Source organism: Ceratosolen solmsi, unplaced genomic scaffold (assembly GCF_000503995.2).
Source record: "Ceratosolen solmsi marchali unplaced genomic scaffold, CerSol_1.0 scaffold11, whole genome shotgun sequence".
NCBI lineage: Eukaryota > Metazoa > Arthropoda > Insecta > Hymenoptera > Agaonidae > Ceratosolen > Ceratosolen solmsi.
Genome location: NW_011948416.1, coordinates 3,097,278 through 3,118,747, shown reverse-complemented (window position 1 = coordinate 3,118,747; position 21,470 = coordinate 3,097,278). Strand labels below are relative to the sequence as shown.

The window sequence follows — 21,470 nt, the reverse complement described above, 5'->3', positions numbered from 1 at the left end:
AACAACCGCTGAAAGCCGAGGGAAAGTGAGAGATAGATAGATAGATAGATAGATAGATAGATAGATAGATAGATAGATAGATAGATAGATAGATAGATAGATAGATAGATAGATAGATAGATAGATAGATAGATAGATAGATAGATAGATAGATAGATAGATAGATAGATAGAAGAGAGAGAGAGAGAGAGAGAGAGAGAGGCCGGTATTTCTTGCCTTCTTCTTTCGGCCCGATCATCTCAGACACGAGGGTAAGTCCGTCCAACTACCACCTCCGATATCCAACTCGGCGTCCGAGCCGCCGGGGTGCGGCGCGTTCCTCGGCTTCGCGAGATAAGGGCCCCTGCCCCTTCTTGCCCCTCGCGCCGGTACGGCCCCTCCCACGCGTCTCTGGAGCCGGCGTAAAGAGGAGTCGGGGCTCGGCTCAGTCGCGCTACGAGCGGTCGCTGGAGAGGAAGTTGAGAGGCCTCGCGGCAATCGGCCGTGGGCTCGCGTGTCGCCTCGCCGCGATGACCTCGTGACGAAGGGCCCCCTAAGCTGCTCCTCCTCGGGGAACCGCCGCCCCCGGATAATGTCGAAGAAGCAGTGGCTGGTGCTGCTGATGCTGTTTCTCACTTACCTCCTACTCGGTGCTTCGATATTCTACCACATCGAGAGTCGGCTCGAGGTCGAGAAGGTGCGCGTGGCCAAGGAGGAGCGGATCGAGATCAACGGTGAGTCGATTTTATCGAGAGGGCAGACCACCGCTTTCATCCATTCATTCGCCAACTCTCGATTTTCATATCGTTCGGCTGGGATGATGGAGGTGGTGGGACGGGGTATGACCAGGGGGCGCGCCCTTGTAGTAAACTCGTTGTTTACTTGTGCGTAACTTTAATCGAAACTGGGAGCTGAGCTTTATGTAAACTCGATTCCTTGTAGTGATAGTAGCGTCGATCAATTTCTTGTTATGTTGTTAGAATTATTCAGTGTGAAAGCGGGCGCCTGGGTTCGTTCGACATGTATTTTGCTCTTAAATGTGAGCAACAGCTAAGAGCTTTAAGTATGAGCATACGAGGACCAAGAGTTCAACTCGAATGTTACGCACCGTTTCTTCGATACTTTACATGTAACAGCGTGTTTAGTTAAAAGCTCATAATGTAATGCAATATGTAGTGTAATTAGTTGAGCCGAGTACTTGATTTGCAATACTGTTTCATACATTGTATTACACATGTAGCCAAAATTTGAAATCGACTTAAGAGAATCGAGAAAGCCTAAATAAGTCAAATCTTACAATGTATTTGCAACTTTATTTTAATGCGAAATAAACATACTTTTGATATAATTCTTAATTATTTGTTGAAAAACAACAGTTTTTCATTGTATACCATATTACATATGTAAAACATCCTAATTACACATATTGTACATATTACACGTCAAACGATTATTAATATTACTATTCCAGTCGTTGTTATTATAGCAAACTTCATACAATTTACAATTTAATGGATATCTTGAATTACTATTACATAAACAATTATATTATTCTCCAATTTATAAAATTTATTAATTTATTTATTTTAAGCATTATTAAGCATAGATTTGCAACATTAACGTATATAAATTAAGAAAATGAAAGAATACCATTCGATGTTGTTCATAAAATATCTAATTATTTATTGTTCTTATTTTTACCACAAATATTTCATTAAAGTGTTTATTTCATTAAATGTAAAAATAAACGTATATTCACATCTTTAAAGTTCTATCTTAATTTTATTAAACTTCTTGTGAAGTTAAGTTGATTTATTTATAAAAATATTTCGTGCACATAATAATCATGTGAAATTAATTTATTATCGCTCCTTACAAATTTCATGTAAATATTATTTATCGTATTAGTATTTATAAAAGTTGTGATATTATTTTACTCATCCATTAGTTGCATTTAGAGAATAGCAATTAATAACATTATAATTGAAATTCACATATAAAACTAATGCAATAATTTATTTGAAATGAAAATAAAAGTATCTACAAATGTTAAATTATAATCAAAGTATAATGGTTATTTCTTTTATTAAATAGTAATTTTTTTTTAATCTATACAAGATAATTTATATATGCAATAAATTAAATATGTTATATAGATTAATAATTTTTAATTTTATACATGTCATAAAGTAATTATATTTTATCTGCATTATTTTTTATAGAATACAAAATTAATTTGATCAGTCTACTTACATACATAGTTCGTGTAAATTTCATATAATTCTTATAGTTTTATTTCATATTAAAATAATTTAATTATTATATTTTTAAATAATCGAGCATTTACATTATGTAATAATGATATTTGACATTCAGAGGAAATTTTTATTGTAGTAACAATTTAAAGTAAACATATACACGGGAAAAAATGTCACTATTGCAACATTTCGCAATATGTTCCATTCCGTATATTCTTTAATTTATATCTAATGATAGCCAATTGAATGACAATTAATGAAATATTTAAATTTATTAAAAAAAAATTTTATTTCATACATAAATTCGTACACAGTACGTTGTAATTATGTAGAATTGTCGTAATTGAAAACAAGGGATTGTTTATTTTCATTTGTAAGTATCAACGTGCTTTCTCAATTATAATTTCTATAATATATTATTACAGTGTCGATATATCGTTATAATTCTGTCAAATCCGACATTAATTTATTTATTTTGGTTAAATATACATTATATAAAATTCAATACTTAAAAAATAAGTCTAATTTTTTATTTATTAATCGATGAAGATATTGATTGATGTTTCACAATGTATTGAATAATATTTTGTCAAAACATTTGACACACTACTCACTATATTTTGAAATTGATAATACGCGTTAGTTTCTTGGTTTATAAAATTTTAACTTTGTATTTACAAGTGCAGCAAAAAGTGAAAAGAGTGGAAAAACGGCGCAAAAGCCAGATGAACGCGCGAAAATTGTCGAACCAAAGGAAAACGGAATATGCGTCGACCAATGCTGTCGTATAAATATACGCGATCGGGAAAACTTCACGAACGTAAAGTTCCACCGTTTTTACAATTGAGAGCTGCCGGCAATTAATTTGTCCATTCGCAATGAAGCTTTCATGTGTGTGCATACGAGCGCATACGTATAAGATATATGAGCCCTTCAGGCATCAACGTACGCTAGCACGTTCTATCCTTCAAAACAATTATTTCATTGTCCGCGCACATTTGTACACATACGTTCCAAGAGCTTTATCGTAATTTTCCGCGACGACTTTCACCTTATTTTCATTTTTTTTTGTTTTTTGTTTTTTGTTTTTTTTGTTTTTTTTTTTGTTTTTTTTTTTGTTTTTCATCGTGGATCGTTTAATATTGATAAGAGAATCGAGTGTGCGTGAGGGCGATCGATATCATTCCTGATGTGTGCCAATCTTCTGCGCAATTGATAGATGCCAATTTTTTATTAATATGTCGTTGAGAATTATCGTTATCTTGCCTCTTTATAAGTGTGCGAACTCTTTTTTTGAGCGTGTGCGTGCGCGCGCGTGTACGCGTATGCATATACGTGTATCGATTGAAAATACGTGGAAAAATCTTAGAGATATCGACGAGTTTCGATGAATTTCATTAATTTTTTCACATTCATTTATTTTCAACGATATAATTTTTCACTAGTGAGATTTAATTTGAATGCATTTCTAACGTATTATTAACGGTTTGTATATCCAATACTTCGGGTATGGTAATTTTTCATTGATCAATCAAATAAAAATTAAAAAGACATAGAATTATTATTTTTAATACTTAGTGAACATTTAGTACAAAGTTGATACATCGAATACAGAGAAAATATCTTTAATTATTAATTATTTAATTTTCCCCAATTATTATATATTTATTATTATAGAGGCGTGTTAATTAAGTAATATTATTCGTAAATTTTCTGTCTTTTAAAAGAAATAAAATGGAATAATCATATTATACATATTAAAATGTCGGTGCGAGACTAGTTTTACATAATAGATTCGATAAAAATTGTATAATCTTTTATAATCTTTTCTAATATTTATTTGCTTATTCTATTTGATCCGATCATCTAGCATGAAAAATTTATAAAATGCTTTATACCGATAAAGGAATTGAACAAAAAATTTACATCAGTTTTATCCATTTTTTTTTTTTCGAAGCTGCTAAAGATGCTTCATAATTTGATTTGATAAATTATTAGTACAATAATTGATTATTTTATACAATGAGTACATTTCTGTATGAAAATGTCTTCAAAATATAATCAAATATTAATGATTAAGACAATAAATAATTTCCTTACATTGATTAATATCATTTAATAATCTGAATCTGACCCCCTTCGATGATTAATTAGCAAAATTATTGAATATGTCAACCGTTCCATTAATTCCAATAATTTATATATACTTTACAGTTACATTTATAATTTTCTATTTTTTGAAAATTGATTCTTATATCTGCATTGTATTTAGTATTAAATTAATAGATTTCTAAATGCCATTTAACATCGGATGTTTAAATAAAAATAAATAACCATTATTTTATATTTCATTACATATATATTTATATATCTTATTAGCTATATGATGTTGAAAGTATTATTTATAATATTACTCAATACTTTTAGAATAGATCCTTTAAAAATTATTATCAATTTAATATAGGTGGTCCTACCTTTATCTTTAGTGATAGTATTAAGTGTACTTTGATAAAATAACGAGACTACAATGGAGTTTAATCAAACAAATTTGAAAACTATATTTTTACAATCCAACCATTTGCGATAAATATTCACTTTTCAAGATAATAAGGATATTGGCTTTTATTATATCATTGGAAGATAGTAAATTCTTTTGTATTGGCACTCATTAATTTTCTTCAAGTGAGTCTTTATAAGTTAAGAATTACAGAGAGTAGATACTAGATATACGAATTGCATCCAATACAAAGGCACATAATGTTTACTCATATTTTATTAATGAACGCGTGTTGTCTCTTTGCGGTATCATTTAATCGGTAGCTTTCAGTATGCGAGACCTGTGTTTGTCGAGGAAAAGGTCGCACTTGCATTAGTGAAACTCGTAGTCTTTATGCGGTCAAAATCTAGATTTGGTAGATAAATACGAGAGCTATAACGTATAAAACTTACGCATCTTGTCATTGAAATGTGAAATGAAATGTGTGTGATAGACTTAATGTTCCTTAAAACAAAATTTTTAAGTTCACACAATATAGTAATTATTCTTATTTTTAATGTAATAATGCATTATAATTGTAATACTTTCCGCTTAATTATGACGATTACATTAATTTATATTTAACGAATATGAACAAATACAATATAAAATAGTATGTGCTTAGATAAGATGAACATTTCAAATGCAAATTCAAGTGTCGAATTAATGTAATAATTATTAAATAATAATTCATGCTAAGTTTTCAATTTAATTATTTCTCCTTTTGTTTTAAGTATATTGTAGATAATGTTGAATCAATTTTGCAGCTAATATTGATTAATATTATGTAAAAAATTTTATACGAAAGTTTGATGTGATGTTTATTAGGATGATATATATTTTTAGAAATATAGATTAAACATATTGTTTTTATTAAATGATTTTTACAAAGTACTGTAAAATGTTTATATTTGTATTAACTGATATACCTTAAAACTTACGATTGTATATAAAAATTTTTTATTTATCGTAACTCAAAATTCCTAAAAAATTGTTAGATTTTCTGAAAGATTAAGAGTCGTAAAGATGAAATAGTTTTCCACCTAAATAATTAATTGCAAATTCAAATGTATTTTATTAATAATATTTTTGTAATATTATATATATTTCTTATATTTTAATGATTTTATGACATGATTTTTGTAATTTTACTTGAAATAAATGTTTGTTCTTTTTAAATTCAGTAAATTAAAAAGAAATATTTATTTGTACGTATAAATTTTGTTCTTATTTCGGTCGATTTAGAAATTAGAAAATTTTAAAGACAAATAATTTAATCATATACTTAAAATAAATATTGACTTTATAATTTTAATAAATAATCGTACCAAGAATAAATTAATTTATGAATACACGGAAGTATTTATCAATGTTATTTTTAATAAAAAATAAAGAAGAAGATTATTGTGTTCTAAATAGAAATTTCAAAAATTATATTTTTCTACCAGTTATTATGAATCAATTATCGTATATTTTTTTACATTAACATCACCAAATATTAATTATAATTAATAATTTTGAATAACTTTTAATATTAAATTACTCTTCGTGGAAATATCAGTACTTTTAGTAATTTGTCGGAGCAGTAGTTTTTATGCTTTATTGATCATAAAGTATTGTAAGCAATTTTATTCGACGTTGTCTAAATTATTATTCTTATTATTTAATGATATTAAAACTTAAAAAGAATTTAATGTCAATTACAAATGAATTAACATATCACATTAAATTAAGCTCTTTACAAATCCCATGAAAAAAATTATATTTTATATATTTGCGAAATCATTATAATGGTCGTGGAAACAGAATAATACTCAATCGAAAGTTTGAAAACTATTGAAAAATCTCCAAATTAGAGTCGAAGAATGCCTTCTTTGTGACAAGTAATTCATACTGTTAAAAGCGCTCATTGTCCATTGATTTGCTGATAACCGGAAGTTAAGCGATCGAAAAGCAAAGCAGCAGCGTCAATGAAGTAAGCCGCTCCCGGGAACCACGAGAAGCTAAAAGCTCGCCGAGTTACACAATTGTCGTCATCGGCGGTGATTTTATTATTTATTTCATTTCCCTCCTCATTTTAAATTCATTTTCATTCGCTGACTCAAAAATGCGAACCTTGAACTTCCATACATGACAACTAACCCGACTAATATTTCAATGCTTTGACCATTGTTTTAATTTGACTATAAAAGTGCACTCGATATTATGACACATTTTATATTTACTGTAAATTTAAAATTTCATCACTAAAACGATAAAAATATTATATTTATGTATATAATGTCGTGATATATTTTGAACAGGAAGGAAGGAAAAAATACTCTAATAAATAACATATATTTTTACCGTAATTTTAAAACTAAAATATTATGTATTAGTATTTTTAATTAATGAATTTTAATGGAAATTCTAAATCTAACTTCATAAGTGTCTGACTTAAAAAATATTTTTATTTAAAATTTAGAAGAAACTTGTGTGAGTCTTATCTATGAGCAGAATTTGAAATGAAGATTACGTGACTCGATATACGAAGAAATCAGTTTCTTTTCTAAGGTTACATGTGACTTTAAGTTGACGTATAAATTTGTGAATTCAGGCGAGTTTTCTTTCAATGAAAATATATTCAATTACTAAGGGATATTCAGGATATCCTTGGGCATTGAACTCAATTTACAACCTTGTTTAATTCCTTATGATAATTAATTGTATTTTCCTTGGTATTTAATCTGTAACTATCACACACACACACATATATATATATATATATATATATATATATATATGATATAAAAAAATTTTAATTTTTTAATACTATTTGAGTAAAAGAGCAAACTTATTATAAACATATATTTATTAGTATTACATTACTTTAAAATAATATTTTATATTAACTTTACGTAATTATTTTATCGATAATTTCTCCATATAATTGCCGCTTTATATACTAGATATTTTTGAAATTGAAACATATATTTTTTACGTGTGTATGGGGACTTTGAATACAACTTAATACTATAAATATGCACTTCATATATAACATTTAAACGATTTTAATTGTTTTAGCTTGTTTTTATCCATTCAATATTACGAATACAATAAATAGAATATTAGAATAACATTTATGAATGATTTTACTTTTGTTGCTTAATATTTTTACAAGCTCAATCATATACTTTCCAATTTTTTCTCTCTCCCATTATATATAATAAACCATATTTATTTCATTCTGTACATTCGCTACTCGAATATAACATTTAATATTGTACTTAATTTTTATGGAAATTGTATAAAAATTAACGATTACATACATCATCCTAATAAATGCTTTTAAAATTAAAAAGAGTTAATTTTTTATAATAAAAAAAATGCATTTATAATTAAATATTAAACAAATTTAAATCTAAAGTCTTTATTATCTAATACAGTTATAGTTTCCTTTTAATACCAATGAATTAATATCGAATAATATGATTGTACATACAACTTCAACGTAATAACCGAAGCAAAGTGTTAAAGCCAATTATTATTATTATTATTATTATTATTAACGGAAGACTTTGAAAAGGTATTATTTTCTACGTTTTATTACGTTGTGAATGGCTCTGTGCAGACGATCCTGCATATTACATTAAAGTACGTTGACTCAGTGAGCATGCATTCGTATCATACATATATATTCTTATTTCGCCAATGTAATATATTTTGCGCTTCATTATCACTAATAGAGTGTAGAGCCCTTGATATACTATATAAATACTAATAATTTGGCAATATTATAAAATTATAATATGTAAATTATAATGGTGGTAAGCAGTTGTGATTAGGTTGACAGTATATTAAAGCTATTTTAATTGTTAATGAGGTATCAGATGAAATGAATTATGATATTGTAAAGATGGATAAAGATGAATGTTGATAGTGATAGGCTTAATTTAATAATAAAGATAATAGATAAGGTTAAGGTATCATTAAATATAAATAAAAGCATCAACATTTAGCTAGTCCAGATGAGTAAGATGTTGATTCTTTAAAGAATCATACAAACCTTTTTTTCTACCCTTTCCAATAATGTGTTTTTAGTTAACGTGTATTTATTTGTCTATTAAGATAATTTTTAATACTTTTGCCTTTCTTATGCGATAAAGAATTTATGTATTCTTACATAAAGTGATTTTACAAATTTTCAATTTTTCTTAAAAATATTAGAATGAATAAGCATTAATAGTGAACCGTATTAAAATGTTATAAGACTATTGTACTAAAAATACATTATGATAATGTAATGCTGCAGAAAAATTTGATAAATATTGATGAAATTTTATTCTAAATATTTCACCGTAAATAGCTATAGAGAATAACTTTAGTTGTACGAGATTCCACGGGCAATCACGCGTCTTTTCAATTACAGGCAGATATTTACAAGGACGTAAGCTCTGTCTTAGGAAAAAGGATCATTTGCTGACATAAAACATTCTTAAGGAAGGCCTTTTTCTAAATCATAGACTCCTTAAAATTTGCTCGTTAATATACCGTATATTTCTCGTTACTCATACCCGCGTATTGTAGCCGCACTCGTGAGCATCCTTCACCGAATATATTTAATACCGAGCTGTGCGAGTCTCTGTAAACGCGTGATTTATGGCATCGCTCGATTAATCTTCCTCTGTTTACGTTGGATACGTTGGAAATCGGGCCACGAAGCGAAATGAAAGGTAAGTGCGAGTGCGTATGTGCGTACAGCTATATGCGCGCGCTCGCGCGCGTTTGGTTCGGTAATTCGAGCGAGCCGGTACACAATTAAGTGGATAAAAGAGCGCTCGACACGACTTATCCGTCGTTGTGATTCATCCGCGCCTCATAATTTCCATCGCGATCCTCGAGAGCGGGCCACTTCTTATTTCCTCTTTGCAGATTAGGAGAACGTGTGCGAAGATCGGGCAATCATACAATTCGCGCAATATGCCGAGTCACCTAACACGAGAACAAAAATAATGTCCCTCGTATTATTATCCGCTGTAATAAAAAGATTCACGTAAAAGCTTGAATCGGATGTGGAAGGATATACCTTCTCTCTCTCTCTCTCTCTCTCTCTCTCTCTCTCTCTCTCTCTCTCTCTATATATATATATATATATATATATATATATATATATATCCCTGTATCTCTGAATTTCTTGCACATAAATTGAGTGAAAGGGCTTTATGTGCTTGCTTTGACCGAAAGATTTGCTAAGTTCAATGAAGTATTATCGAGACGTTGGCTCTAACAAGGTTTTGAAAAAAGTAGAAATATTTTCAAAAATTTGACAGTATTTATACGTGCTTCTATCTTTCTTTTTTCTTTTAAAAAATCAAATTGACTCGTTTGAGAATGCCTTTGTACATCTTATTGTATATTACATATATATTACACGTTAATATCAATTATAATTATGTTATGTACATATTTTTATTGCACGCATATTCTTACATTTCTTTTATACTTTCACAGGTTTGCCCGCCCATTTTCGTATACTATCCTCATTCGTTTAATTAAATGCAAGTAATTTGCTTTTAGCGCATAATAATTATTGAATTGACATTAACCTTATTTATTTATTTATTTATTTATGGCTCTAAAACTGTTCTATTAAGAATTTAAACAATTTTAAAAAGGGAAAGTTTTTGAATAATTATTTGCTATTTCAAATTCATTAAATAAAATAAAACCTCTCTTTTAAACTAAGTTAGTTACTGTAAATTAAATTAACAGATTGTAAAGAGTAAACTCTAGTATACAAAATGTTGTTGGATCTTTCAATAAAATAAGCGTATTTATTATATAATTTTGTTAGTGAAATATAATTACATTAAAACTCTTTCTTTTGTCAATTGATTTTTATTAAAAATTCAATTATTGATTTTAATATTTTAATATTTGTGCATTGTTTATAAAGAATATTTTACAAAATTCAAACTCACATATTCATATGCAACAAATAATTTAGTTAAACAATCTATTTGATATACAGTACTTTTCGATTCGAAGAACCTTTCAAAATTAATGCTATTCACGTTAAAAAATATTTATATTTGATATTAATATATGTACATATTAAAAAATGTTAATATATGATACTATTATATTAAGATATTACGATATTAAATACCGTATTACGATATTCATTTAATTAACAAATTTATTGCTTATTCTGACAATTTATGAAAATTTAATTTACAATATCATTTCAAGATAAAAATACTCCAAATGAGTATAAAAGCATTTCCTTCGATTCGCTTATAAATACCAACGAATGAATATAGTTATCGATTATTTCGCTGTCTGAAACCATAAATTCAAATTTTGTTTATTAACGTTAATGTTAAAGATTCAAACTCCAATATAATAAGTTATAAACGATTAGACTACAATTTATACGTAGTTTGTAGTAGTTTAATAAGCCGCGCGTGCATCGATAAAATGTGTTACAAGGCAAAAACATCTCTGAAAATTAAGGCACAGCCACACTGTAGCAAAAATGAAACAATAACGTAATCGTTCTTGTCACACACATATAAGTATAAGTGCAATTCGTGAGCAGTACGCGAGCTTTCTATCATTGGAAGGAATTATTCTTACACGCTTTTCTGAATGCTAATAAGCTAAGCCTGAAGCCAGACTATGAAATCACTCTTTCTTATTATTCTTTGTCTGCGCATAATATTACATTAATTCATTTGTGAATAAATATCAATATGATATTGAAACATCTTCCTATTGTTTTCTTACATTTATCTCTACTTTAGACTAGTTTATGAAATCTCGAGTTAAAGTATTAAAAAAAAGGTCTTTAAATACTTTACAAGACTTTTAAGGACAAAGTTTTTACTATAATTAATTATTAATATTTATAAGAATTTTTTAATCTGTAACGAAGGTCCTGTTTTCCACTGAAATCAATGGCTTTTGAAGAAGGACTAGTTGAATACAGACTGCTATTCTTATTCCCTGTTAGTAAATTCATAAAACCGCAGAATTATAAAATATTGTAAACATGCTTCGTATTTTTACACGAGTAAAATAAAATACGTTAAGAGTAAATATATATTGTATAGAAATATAAATTTATTCCTTTCGTATGTTCTACAAACTAGCGAAGAAATAAGATAACTACATATGAATATTCCATAAATGTATAGTGAATATTTATGTTTATTATAATAACAATTCGGTAATTTATTTTTAAATTATCGGGAATGCATGCTTCTGGTATATTTGTAGTATAATTTTTATAAATTTAATGATAATAAATGTGCGAGTGAAATGGAGGGTAATGTAATAAAAATCAAAATTACAGTTAGACGTTAGATAAAAGATAAATAAATATATTAATCTAAATATACGACGATATTTTTAATACAATAATAATATAATTTTTCATGATTAAATATATTAATATTATTTTCAGATAAAAATTCATTAATATTTTTGAAGCACTAGCACCGACTTAAATAACGCTTTATTGATTTAATATAATTGATGTATAAATTATTATTATAAAAAGTATTGTATTATTATAGAAACTAAATATAAAAGAAAATTTTTCATAATATATAATATTGTTTAAGAATCTTTTGTAAAACTGTTCTGTAAATGTACTTTATCATTTTTAAAACTTTGAATGGATGGTCAAAGTTGACATTTCAAGTATTTTAATGGTATATTTTATCATTAATATGATTATTGTTAATAGAATATGTATCTATCAATTTGAAATCATTTTGATAACGTATAGAGTTTTTAATTAGTAAAAAGATTATAACAACAAGAAGTTCAGTATTATTATATATTGATTAAATAACAAAATTTTGTATCATACTTTAAAAAAAAAAAAACTGCTTTAACATTGATGACGATTATTTTTATTGAATACGACTCGACGACAAAGCACTGATAGAACAGTAAATTTTTATTGACAACTTCACAATAATTTTAACTAATCGTAATGATTTTAGTTACGAAACTGACCTTTACTTGCCTGTTAAAAAAAAGCATTGTATTACCTATTGATTACGGAACATTCGAAGTTGTAACGAAGCTTTTCGTAACGAATACCGCACCTTTATATACGATGTTTATATATTTACGAACTCTTAGTGCACTTGAAACAAATATCAAAGTATTTAAATATATTTTATACACATGGAGAATTATGTAATATTATAAGTATATATCTGTATTTGAAAATTGTAATTAGATATTAAGCTCTATTTTTTAATCTAATTTTGAATATAATCTATTTTATTTAAATAACCAATTCTTATAATACATTATCATAGACATATTCAGTTTTGTAAAGGCAGAAGTATACACTAAACAATTTCAAATGATCTCAATATCAATGTATACAGCTTTACTGAAATAAAAGACCATTAAGTATTTCACTTATGATGCGTTTGATCTCAACGTAGAATAATTGGGATTTGAAAGGTAAAACAATTGATGAAAAGAAATGATAACTATTTCTATTAACTTTTATTTATTAAAATTTTTGTAATAAAAATATTTATATCAAACGTTTAGAAATTGTACATAAAGCTGATTGTACTAATTATACTGATAAAGCTCTATTTTTCTTATTCAATGAATATTGAGAAATAATATTTTCATTTATATTTATCGTAATTAGAGAATTAAATGATTTTCGTGCACTAGAACATGAAAAGATTTATAATTTTGTATTTCTATTGAAAACGCATACGCATATATATAATAATAATAATTTAATAACAAAACTGTTTTCTAATTCATTGATTCTTAATAAGCTTACAGAATCATAGAGGTAAATGTATATTTAATTTCAAATTCCATTGAAATATCATAATGTAACTGCTAATAAATAGCACTTTGTCTTCACAAGTTAATATAAATTAATAGTTCTTTGATATAATAAGTTTTCCCTTGAATATTTCGTATGTTAATTAAAAGCAGACATATGTTAGAAAAGTTGTTTGTTTTGATTAATATAATGTTTATATATATATATATATATATAACCTGCTTACAATTTTAAATATTCACTTTGACATATAAGTATATGTAAATCATGTAGAAATATTTTGATTCTTCGAAATAAAATTTTTTTATTAAAATGTTTTTATTTAAAAATTACTCGATATCGTGCTGAATTTATTATTGCTAAAGCAATATCTAGTGCCTGGAGAATATGCCTTTAACACCTTTTTACAATTACCTTTTAACATAATATATAATAAATTAATTTTTGTTTTAGGTTTCTAGTTATTAAATTAAGTAAATTTTCGATTAAAATGACGAGGCAGTATTTATCTAATATAGCTGATGTTTCGTTGACTGATTCATAAAAAGGATGTCAAACTAGTTGTTAAAACGATGTCTATATTAGATAAATACAGCGTTATTATTGTAGTTAATAAAAAAATTGTTTAAAACAATAATATAATATAATATAAAATTATTTAAGAAAAACACTTTATTTAAGAAGAATTAATATCAGAGCTTTAGCTTTTTTTAGTTATATCGATACATCGGTTTTCTTAATAACATAATATGCCGTTTTGAATTATTTACATTAATACAATAAAGGATATATTTTCTAACTACATTAATACATTCTGTAGTAGAATTTAGTATTTGTGAAAAGTAATTTAACCATTGTTCGAGGAATTTTCGATTTATCTAGAAATTAATAGAATGACATTTATCGCGGCAGTGCACAGAGAAATACTAATAAACGAATGTGCTTCTTTAGATTGTGATACAATGTGATCATTTATATTGGGATATATTACAATTATGGCATAATCAGTGATCTATAATATTACTAATTACAGACCTGTCTGAAAGATAATAAACTTAATAATGTTTATAACTCTAATTGAAACATTAATCTTATAATGGAGTTTTCAGCTATAATATATCTATATAGGAAATTTTCAATGAATAAAATTTTTCTCTTTATCCTATATTAAATGACTAAATTTATTAATTGTATTGCTTTTAATATAAATCTATGTGAAATGACTGGAACTTATTAATAAATAAAAAGTCAAGTGAGAAACATCTATAAAATATTTCAATATCTGTATGGCTAAGGTTTAAATTTTTTTTATTTATATCTAATAGGAGTAATTGTTTTATTAAGTACGTACTTTTACCCTAATCTAATCTTGGTCAAATTTAATATTCAATACAAAACTAAGCACACAGATAAAATCTCTCTTATCTATCCATAGCATAAGTAATACCTCATATACGTACGAAAATATGCAACGATTTTTCTGAAAATACAAGTTTATTACATTTTTACGTGCAATTTTAAATATTATCAAACAAAATATGAGATGGTCACTAGCACAATATAACGGATTATTGTTCTTCAAAATGGAAATTTAATTACATACTTTTTAATGTAAATATTATTGTTTAATTAAAACATTTCTTAATTTATGTTTTTTTTTTTTTTTTGTCATATTATTACAAATTTTAAATATTATGATGTAAACAATAATCCGTAAAGGAAATTTAATTTATTACATTGATTTTTCAATTATAATATGTTTAAAATTCGGATAATATAATTTTAAGAGTGATTATTACTCGCTCAATGCACGTAATTATAAATATTATATTTAATTTTCAGAAAATCTCTTCGATTGTTGCCTTATTTTATGCCTTATTTATAAGTAAAATGAAAATTATTTGTAACAAACAAAATGATCGTTCTCATTATAACTCGTTTATCTACTACTTAAATACATTCTATAATAGAATATTGGCTAACAATTATGCGGATTTTATATTTTTATTCGCAGTAGTTAGGAAATAGAAACACCTTTTGTACTCTCGGCCCAGAGGCATTTAATTGGACAAAAATACAATGTATATACACGCAGTATTGCCACAGTTGATAAGATAATATGAAGCGATTCTATTAAAGAAGCTGCAGCTAGATCTAAAATTACTTTGGCTAGAGCCTACTACTGTTTAATATGTAAGCACTGGAATATAATAGACTGAGAAAATCACATAGAGCATAAACGAAACAATTAGAGAAGTAAATGATTGAAACGCGATTAAAAGGAAGCAATAATTTTGTTTATCTACATAAATAATATAATAAATATGTTTGTATTTTTCTTCGTAATTTATGTGAATAAGTATTTATGATATTTATGATAGGCTATAAGTTTTTATTTAATATGTTCTCATTATTACTATTATTACTAATGAAAAAAATTTAATAAAATATTTTCACAACCAAAAAAAAAAAAATCTAAATAAACAATTTCGTATACCATTGATTTAATATATGATTACTAATTTAATCTTTAGTATATTTTTGTTTAATATAATAGTGTATTTATATAATATAATAGGCTATAGATAATTTACTATTGATAAAAATAATATTTATTTAGGAGCAAAAAAAATATCATAGAACTCATATTTTTATCATTTATAAACACAGATAGGCGTCATATTACTATTAATAAAAATATTCCGTAACATATGTTTTTTTTCTTCTAATGAATTACATTAAATTTATTAATAAAATTTTATGAACTGATAATTGTTTATATTTATTCCCATAATTTACAAAATATTATATATGTTTTTAATTCTATATTAAGTAATTCGATATAATTTAATTATTAGATACATATATATATGTTACATGCCCGCGTACACGCACACACACACACACACACACACACACACACACACACATATATATATTGCATATATATATATAGGCGCGTACTTGTGATAAATGATTGAATGAATGGTAAATTATCTTTAATTTGCATCATAAAACATAAGTTCAATATTTAATAATATTTTATCAAATGTATCAAATAATTTATATGCACAAATTTTTTAAAAATCGAACATATCTTTTTAACAAATAATGCCATGCCAACTTACTCCGATCTATTGAAACGAACCAATTATAATTATGTTTTAATGTTTGAAAAATCTGCTTTTGGTGATACAATTGATTAGGATGGCCAGTTCTTAGAAAGTTGATGGAATTATGAAGCAACTCTAGATATTACAAATTTCTAACTAAACTCCATTTGATATGCGTTTATTTGAGAATTCAGAATTTACTAAATTTTATTGTGATATTTAACAATAGACATTAAATCATTATATATTTCAGTAGATATCAACATAATCCTTTATTTTATACAGTACCGAATATTTATATTTTCATAATAAATATTATACAGATTTTGAATGAACAGCTATAAAAATAAATTTGATTGTAAATTAACATCGGCGGGAAAATTATTTGATAAATAAAATGAATGAATTATAATAGATTCATTTAATAAAAATAAAATTTACATTAGTTAGTTAGAATTTTATGTATAGAAAAATTTTCTAATAATTTTCTAGTATATTTTACAAAATTATAATGTGAAAATATATAATTTTCGGGAAATAAATGCGGTAATTGATAATTTTGGTAGGTGTATAGCGGATTTATTTACAGGCAGCAATGATAACTGTCATTCGTAACATAATCGCTTAAACGGCATAGTAGATAAAGTTTATCGCGCGCTAAATTTGACATTCCGTAGCTGTCGATTCTTTACAAATATTACACACATAATGATGAATGTGATTAGACAAATATTTTCTTATATTCCTTAAGAAAAAAGTACACATCGACGAATATCGGTATTTATATTTGATATTCTTATAACTTTATATACAATTTCTTATATCCTATTACAATTAATAGATAACTACTATTCAATTCGCTCACTACTAATTTATTCGAAATATTATGAAAAAAAAATTTAAAGTCTTTATTTTAATAATAATTATGTTTTCCTTAAATCGAGTTTTACTATAAAGTCAGACAGATTTTTACGAAAAAGGTCTTTTTCAATAATTTAATAACATTTAATTTCAATGTTTTCGAATTACTCTAATATAAAGAAATCGTTAAACTTACTTATTTTTATTCCTATTTTATATCTGTACTGGCATTAAGCAATAAGACTTATTATGACGATAAGTTATACTTTTTGAAATAATTCAAAAGATACGTTAATTTTGTAATTCTATATTGTAATTGTATTTGGGTGATTCTATATTGTAATTGTATTTGGGTGATTCTATTTTATAATTTCTATATATCGAATCGATAGAAGAAAATCATTATATACGCATAAAATTGCGTACAAGAATTTAACGAACGTGCACATACTTTGATTGTTACACATAACGTAAAGATTTCATATACTTAATGTTTATATTGATGAACAAAAAGTCATATTAATGGAATAGTAATTTGTCTCGAATTATCCAAAAATATAATGAAACTGTTCACAGTATGAATACAAAGATGAAAGTTAAGGCAAAATTTTGACAGAGCTTGAGAAGAAATATATTTTTATATTGTATACAAATAAATCGTAGTGCTGCTGATTGTCAGCCTTGATAAGTCTATTTTATCATACATAACTTCAACATAAAGAAATTTACAGTAAAAGCAAAAAAGTGATCATCGATTAGATGTATCATTGAGTGTCGAACATATACATCAACAAATATGGTAATTGTCATTAACATATAACCTACTATGCGTATAAGGATTCACATGTGGATTTATATAAGACATTTATGCGTCGGCGCTGAAATTTTTCATTTTGCAAATACGTCAGACGAAGTCTCAGGACAGCAACGTTCAAGATACTGCATACATTCAAACAAATAACCTTACATTCTTTATATAAATTAATTGTGTTATTTTCCTCTTTTTACTTTTCGCCATAATATCTTTATGATACATATTTAAGAATTTTCTTCCAACGTTAAAAGTGTTTAGAGAGGGATATTGTAAGTAAAAGTACAATCGTTAATTGATATTGTTTCATAATTTAAATGCTCTAGACAATTATATTAGCATTAGTCCAGTTACAATTGAATATGTGCCCGTACATTTACACTTAAACATTTGTTTTAGCTCTCTTAATTGAACATTATATGCCGGGTGGAGGTCATGACCAGCATGAAATTTTAGACAAACTCACAAGATACTGCGGTAAATCTGTCCATAACTATAGTGAAGGTGAATTCGATCCTTTAAAATGGGATTTCTACAACAGTTTTTATTTTGCCTACACAGTCGTCAGTACTATTGGTAAGCACACATTAAAAATAATCTTTATTGAGCTATTAAACGGAAAAATAGATATTATACACTTATTTAATTATTAAGATAGATTTACCGTAATAATCTACTGTAGGTCTAGATAATGATAAATCTAACATAATAATTATAATTATTATAACGCTTGATATATTGTTATTAAATTATCAACTATTTTAGCTGTACACATATATTTAAACTTGATAAATTCTTTTTTAAATTACAAATATAAATTATTAAACGATATCTTATCTTTTTAAGTAAATCTATGCATTTAATGAGATTACCAATCTTCTACAAGGTTAACTAAAGTATTTTCAGAAGTGGTATCCATATATTATAATATATCCACCTTATATTATAATTAATATGTATATATATATATATATATATATATATATATATATATGTTACTAACATCCGATTCAGATTTATAGGACATAATTGAAATATTTACAATTATTTTTCAGATTTATGTGCACATCTATTAAATCATATTAGCGCACAAATCATATTAAATAATATTATAGAATCACTTGGCAATTAATTAAATTTATGTGAAATTTCATCGTTACTCAAAATTAAAATTAATCGCTAATTTGCAACTATATAGATAAAAAGCTGATTGGAAATAACATTTGGAAATACATAATAATTTTCAATATATTTTGTGCGTTTATGACCTTCGTTGACTCCATATAATCCAAATACATCGCTTCGGGATACTACATTAAAGATAAAATGGATTGTTTGAAATCAAGAAAGCAAGATGTTTTCCTCGTTAGATGCCTCACACAATTCTATCTGAGTTTCCTAAGTTGTAACGAATGAAACTATACTATGTGATATTGTAAGGATGACTTACCAATGAACTTCCGCCGTTTCTCGGCTACGGGAGTCTCCAGTCCAATCGCGTCACCCTTTTCAGTAGATTTATTGTTTCATTAACAGTGTTTGCCAGTTTATTAAAAGTCGCCTTAAAATTTGGATAATACTATTAACGATATTGAAGAAAAATGTATTTATTTATTATTTTTATTAATTAAAAGTAAATTCAACTTGTATTCCAGTCTAAAAGTGATTAAAATTATTAATACGTTGTTAAGAGATTAATGGGTTAAAAATTTCTGTGTCTGCTAAAAACTTTTATTTTGAATTCATTTTGAAGATATTTTGGAACTCCAATAGCATTACACTATTAATATCGTTGTTGTATTTAAATCTTCATAAGTAATACTTCTGCAAGAATACTTTTCTCTACCAAACTTGTATTTTATTACACGTGAAATAAGTGAAATAAGTTTTATGTGTCTAGCAGATTTCTATATTGACCATCTATACCTTATTTTATATACATATATATATATATATATATATATATATATATATATATATATATATATATATATATATATATATATATATGTATATATATAATCAGTTTGTTGAATTATATTGTTTTAAATTTTATAAAAAAAAAATTGAAAATTTATTGTTCTTAAATCTTAAGTGCTTATTTATTGTAAGTTCATGAGAATGTAGTGAAAAAAATATAACAAAATTCAAACAGTGGAAATAAAATATGAATGAGAGGTCCATCGTAATTAACTATAATTCTCTTTTATTTTATGTCAAGAAGTTTAGATTGTGCGTTGAGAAATAGAGAAATGTTTATAGCGAAAGCCGATCTATTTAATTGAAATTTATTCAATTAACATGAAGGAGAGCCAATGGTCATGAAGATAACAGTATTAAAAGACATTTGCACCAAATTGGCACGAATATCGATAGCCCTGAAAGGAAAATGTTCCGATAAACCAATTATATCTGGGCTATCGAGTATCTTAATGATGTTATGTGCCTATACAGCCTAATGTGTAAAGTTTGAAAATAAACTCTTTTATGATAAATAAGTCCATAAATGAGGCAAATATAATTGCATAATTGGTCAACGCTGACAAATTGCTTACTCAAAGATACAGTGACAGCGTGTACTCTTATATTGACGGTAGAAACTTAGAACTCAAAAATTAAAACAAATTGATAACAAATCTAATAAATAATTAAAATATAATATGTTCTCATATAAATGTCTCAGGTTGTATATTTGGACAAAAATGTCATAAATTATGTCATAAATTGTATCATAAATTCGTAAGGACAGCTTACTTCAGCTTACTTCAGTGTCCATTGTGATATTATCATTATGTGTGAAACTGTTTGCGACAGCAATTCTAATGTGTAATTGACATTATTAGGTAAATGTATAATGTTATAAACAAATTTCGATCGAATTTTAATTAGCATTTAAACTGTAAAGAATTCGGACGAGAAACTTAATTTTCTTATGTAATATCGATCGAAGAATTATCGAAGAACACTAGACAATTTAAATAAAAAAATACTACTTGTAAAATTATGAAAAGTTTTGTTATTGGTTTTAAAAAGTTTTGATATTTAATACTATAAGGAGCTTTTATATAGTACTTTTCGGCATACTGCCTATCAT

At 26.1% G+C, this 21,470-nt stretch overlaps 1 protein-coding gene across 1 annotated transcript in view; it reads left to right on the top strand.

Moving 5' to 3' along the window:
* Positions 1–445: 445 nt before the first annotated feature.
* Ork1 (open rectifier K[+] channel 1) overlaps positions 446–21,470 on the top strand; it is a 35,476-nt gene continuing 14,451 nt past the window's right edge. The window contains exons 1-2 of the mRNA XM_011496066.1: positions 446–713; positions 18,776–18,952. Of these exons, the coding sequence (XP_011494368.1) occupies positions 572–713; positions 18,776–18,952 (319 nt within the window). The 5' untranslated portion in view covers positions 446–571. The remainder of the gene's footprint in view (positions 714–18,775; positions 18,953–21,470) is intronic.